Genomic DNA, 5,401 nt, shown 5'->3' with positions numbered 1-5,401 from the left:
GTAACGGGGTAAAGGAGACAGTGCAGTTGTAACAGGGGTAGTTGTACCGGGGTAAAGGATATGGGCTGGTGACCATGCGGATGCACCAGCTGCGGGGGCAGGTGGTCTGTTTGAGGCAGAAGAAGACCACCGGGGCCAGCTCAGGAAACGGGACCACCAGCCCGCCCAGGTCACTGCTGACGTCATCGCCCAGCCCCACCTCCTCCAGGAACTCCTCCCCCTGGGCGGGGCCGTAGTCCTCGCAGAGCCCCGCCCCCACCTGGGCCACGCCCGGCGATCCGGGACCCTCCTCGGTCGTCATGGAAACACGGCGGTCTGTGGAGGGGCAGAGACCACCAAGGGTTAAACGGGTTAAAGGGTAATTACACTCTCCATCATTTTATTTTATTTTTTTTTTTTTAAACGTGTTTGTTTGACTTTACCGTGAAACATTTCAGGCACCTGATTGGTTAGAGAATACTTTATGCAAATGAGATGGACGCACAAACTCTACCCAGAATGCATTTTTTTCCAAAACTGTGCAGTAGGCAGAGCCCCAGGCTGAATCAGTGAGCGCACTTCCTCTGTAAGATCACAGACAGACAGACAGACAGACACGTCTACATCCCGGTCACCTCGAGTTCAACTGCCACTGCTTCCACCTCTTCAGCAAACAGCAACCTCCGATTGTTTATCGCAGTCAATAACCAATGTGCAACGCGACACCCTCCACTCAGAAAGAGTGACACGCCAGTCTTTTTTCCCCGCTGCCTCGTGTTTCAGCCGCATTATAAAGAGCGTTTATACCGCCAGCGTTTAGCGGAAGCCCTCATCCAGCGCGACTGGCACAGCAGGGACCGCAGCAGAGATGATCTGATTCTGATCTCATCTGATGCGCTGTCGTTCGGCTAAACCGCCGTCGCGTCTGAAACAGCTCGTCGCCCCTCGCGCTGATGGGATTTGAAGATCTTATCATCTGGGGGGCAGCGGCGTTTTGTCACCAGGGGGGCGAACGCACGCCGAACAGACAGACAGGACGGCGGGATAGCGGCACGTTCACCCAGACTGAACTTTAAGAAAACTGTTTTCTGTTAAAAATCCCTCCGTAAGCAGCCGCCATAACAACCCAAAATATTATCTTTCCTGCATATCAGCACCTTTGATTTATGACAACCGGTGAGAAGTTGTGAAAGGACGATTTCTCCTTCCAGAAAGGTCAAAAATTATATACCATGAAAGCACATATAAAAATAAACCCAGCAATAAATCCCTTATCGTTAACCGTGAAATAAGTGGGTTGAGAGTATTATTATTATAATTGAGCAGAATAGGAGATGCAGTTGGCTCTCTCTCTCTCTCATCATAACCTGACCTCTCAGAACAGAACAGAGAGCTGTGGTATACGGCTGAATTTCCCTGCTCTGTAATTGCCTGGGCTCCTTCCATACCTTAGGAACACAGCCTGTTAATTATGAATGCATACCATTGAGCTATAATGAGGAACTGGCCAGCACAAAGCCATATGCTGCAGGAATGCTGATATAGCCCAGTACTTACTGTCGGCTGTATATGAACTCATGGACACAGTTTACAGGAAGCCTGCTGTCTAAGTCTTCACGTATACTGCCTTAACTAATGTTGTAGAACATCTTCATAAATCATTCATAATAAAACCCTACAAGCATTATAAACTCAGTGACACTTTATTAGGTATTTATTCGACTTAGATTTTTTTAGACGTATTTGTCTTCTGCTGCTGTAGCCTATCCACTTAGAGGTTTGACGCGTTGTGTGTTCAGAGATGCTCTTCTGCATGCCACTGTTGTAATGTGTGGTTATTTGCGTTACTGTCACCTTCCTGTCAACTTTGACCAGTCTGGCCCTTCTCCTCTCTCATTAACAAGGCGTTTCTGCCCATGACTGCTCACTGGATGTTTTTGGTTTTTCATTACATTACATTACATTAATAGCATATGGCAGATGCTTTTATCCAGAGCCACGTACAGTTGATTAGACTAAGCAGGAGACAATCCTCCCCTGGAGCAATGCAGGGTTAAGGGCCTTGCTCAAGGGCCCAACGGCTGTGCGGATCTTATAGTGGCTACACCGGGGATCACCACCGAGGGTCCCAGTCATGTACCTTAACCACTACACTACAGGCCACACCATTCTCTGCAAACTCAACAGACTTGTGCATGAAAATCACAGGAGATCAGCAGTTTCTGAGATATTGGACATTTGGTCTGAACAACAGCTGAATCTCGTGACCACATATGAATGCTTTTATCCATTTAGTGTGACTGGGTTTCTAAACACAATTATTCAAAATACTTTTTCAGGAAAGCACATTGTCAATTAATAAAATAAAACGAGGCTAAATAATTAAAAGGGTAAATGGAGAGACGCGTCTCCTCAGGGTACAGTGAAGACACAATGCATAAATATATTTTTAAATAAGAAGTTTGACCTTCAGCCCCGGCCAACATTTAATGGACAGTATAAAAGAAGCCATTATGTATACAGAGTAATAGGTGCCTGTATTAAGCTATGACATTGCTATATGCACTGCGGACCCAGGGGAGTTGTAGTTTCCCCATTAGTGTGTGACTCTGTTCGCATCCCCGCTGGAGCGAGGCAGGTTAAGCACCCTGTACAAGGGCACACCGGCAATATCCCGCCAGCCAATCGACTCTGACACGCCGTAAGAGCGATGCGCAAAACCGCGAGTCCTCAACGCTGCGCTAACGACCGCGAACCACTGCTAACAATCGCTAACGACAGCTAACCACTGCTAATGACCGCTAACCACCGCGACAGCAGAGAGGCCAGAGACACAGGTTTCCACACTCAATATAATCATTCGTTATTTAGCTGATGCTTTCATCCAAAGTGACTAGCAAATGATTAAGCTAAGCAGGGAACAATCCCCCGGGAGCAATGTGGGGTTAAGGGCCTTGCTCAAGGGCCCAACAGCTGTGCTGATCTTATCGTGGCTACACCAGGGCTTCAACCACCAACCTTCTGTGCGGATCTTATAGTGGCTACACCAGGGATCAAACCACTGAGGGTCCCAGTCATGTACCTTAACCACTACACTATAGGCCACACCATTCTCTGAAAACTCAACAGACTGTTGACTGCTGACTGCATGAAAATCACAGGAGATCAGTAGTTTCTAAGATATTGGACATTTGGTCTGAACAACAGCTGAACCTTCTGGTCCCAGTAATGCACCTTAGCCACGAGGCTACAGGCCGCCCCACAAGCTCTAACTAGCACAGCATCAGGGACTGAAACCGCTGAAAACACAACACCACACCACACCACCTGAGGGCCATGTTCCCTGCTGTATACCTTCCACCAGGGCTCCTCCACTCCAGGCCCTGTGGGCCGCGGTGTCTGCAGGCATTTGCCACGACCGTGGACTACACTCTCAGAAATAAAGTGACAGAGGTATATTTTCGTTCTTCAAGGATCAAGTTTCCCAAATGTACCCCCGAAAGTATAGTAATGTTCACTTTGGGTACAAATGAGTATGTTTTCCAAGCAAAATGAATTATATATTGCTGGCTAGTTTTATGCATCTATAAGGTTCCACCGAAACAACAAACATTTGTACCTTTTCAGGCACTTTTTGTAGCTTTATTTCTGGTAGTGTTGGGCCACTCAACTTTAGCTCCTGAGGGCTGCAGTGTCTGAAAGCATTTGCTACAACCATGCGCTACACCACCACCTGATTTAACTCATGATTTTACCTGCTTGGCTCAGGAAGTGAGGTCATTAGTGAAATCAGGTGGTGTCGAGCATGGCAAGAGCGGATACGTGCGGGACCTAGAGCCGAGGAGCCTGGCCTGAAATGTAAATATGAAGACAAAATAAATACACTGTATACACGAGCCTCCAAAGCAGACCTTTAGATGAGTCATACAGGGAACAGTCGCTTGGAAAACAACGAAGAAGCAGAGTATAGAAGTCGAAGTATAGTACAGTAGAGTCTCGTACATCACTGTTTCTCAACTCCAGTCCTCAGGGACCCACTTGTCAGAAGGTTTTTGTTTTAACCAGGAACTCGCACACCTGCTTTAGCTAATCAAGGGCATTTTTGGTAGCGTGATTGGCTCAGTCATTAAATCAGGTGTGTGGCTTCCTGATTACAACAAAAACCTTTTTGGGCAAGTGGGTCCCGAGGACTGCAGTTGAGAAGCACAGGAGAATAGTACACTTCTATACTATAAGGGTATAGTAGTCAAGCATCCGTTCAGACGTGGCTCGGGGTTGGCGTGAACGAGGCAGCGCTGTAGATGCGTCGCGGCAGAAGGCCCACGCCGCCAGGTCTCACACACATTACACCTGCAGCACCCACATTCTCATTCATTAAAACCTGTCTCCTAATATTCAGACTTTCGCTCCAGGTACATGGCCGCTAACGGAAATGGCACCTTGCACAGCAGAGACGTGACTCAGTCCAGTACTCCAGGCTCACAGACTCTCCGTAAATGTTCATTTCTGTCCATTACAGGCGTAAACGAGACTAAACGAGGGAGAGGCCCAGGCTCTGTCAGATCCTGAAATGGGCACATTAGTGTACCACCTGCCACTCTCCTGTCTCCTGTGTGTTCTCTCTCTCACTCCTCCTCTCTCCCTCTCACTCCCTCTCTTCTTTCTCCTCCTCCTCTCTCCCTCTCTCTCTCCCTCTCTTCTACCCCTCCTCCCCGCCCTCTCTTCCTCTCACTCCCTCTCTTCTTTCTCCTCCTCTCTCCCTCTCTCTCTCTCCCTCTCTTCTACCCCTCCTCCCCGCCCTCTCTCCCTCTCACTCCCTCTCTTCAACCCCTCCTCCTCTCTCTCCCTTTCTCTCTCTCCCTCTCACTCTCCCTCTCACTCCCTCTCTTCTACCCCTCCTCCTCTCTCTCCCTCGCTCTCCCTCTCACTCCCTCTCTTCTACCCCTCCTCCTCTCTCCCTCTCTCTCTCCATTTCTCTCTCTCTCACTCTCCCTCTCTTCTACCCCTCCCACTTCACTCTCCACCTCTCTTTATCCCTTCATCCCTCTCTCACGTTCCCTCCCTCTTTTTTTTCTCTCTCTCTGTTTTCCTCTCTCTAGTGTAACTCCTAAATCTGTGCAGCTGGAGAACTGATGCGATGATGAGGCAATGATGAAGATTAAGCAGAAGAACAGCGCACCAGGTTCAGGCTGTTTACATGAAGCTGTGCCTGGAATCAGTGTGTGTCCGTGAGGCAGTGAGGTCAAAGGGCACAAGCACTGGGCCTGGATAGGCCGAGGGTCCAAGGTCACCGAGGTCAGTCATGTACCGGATGTATTTACATAGGGAACTCTGAACAGTGAACAGAACTCTGAAATCTGAGTAGGTGTGGGGCACGTCCCATTAAACCCCAGCTTTACGGACGGTAGATCAGCCCTGCACT

The 5,401-nt window shown here is 48.6% G+C and overlaps 1 protein-coding gene across 1 annotated transcript in view; it reads right to left on the bottom strand.

The window, feature by feature from the left end:
- Positions 1-301, bottom strand: part of LOC133114952 (voltage-dependent T-type calcium channel subunit alpha-1I-like) — a 189,060-nt gene extending 188,759 nt beyond the window's left edge. The window contains 1 exon segment of the mRNA XM_061224646.1: positions 63-301. Coding sequence (XP_061080630.1) covers positions 63-301 — 239 coding nt within the window.
- Positions 302-5,401: the final 5,100 nt, after the last annotated feature.

This window comes from Conger conger, chromosome 16 (assembly GCF_963514075.1).
Source record: "Conger conger chromosome 16, fConCon1.1, whole genome shotgun sequence".
NCBI lineage: Eukaryota > Metazoa > Chordata > Actinopteri > Anguilliformes > Congridae > Conger > Conger conger.
Note: the sequence above shows the minus strand (reverse complement) of the source record. Positions and strands in the feature narration are given on the sequence as shown.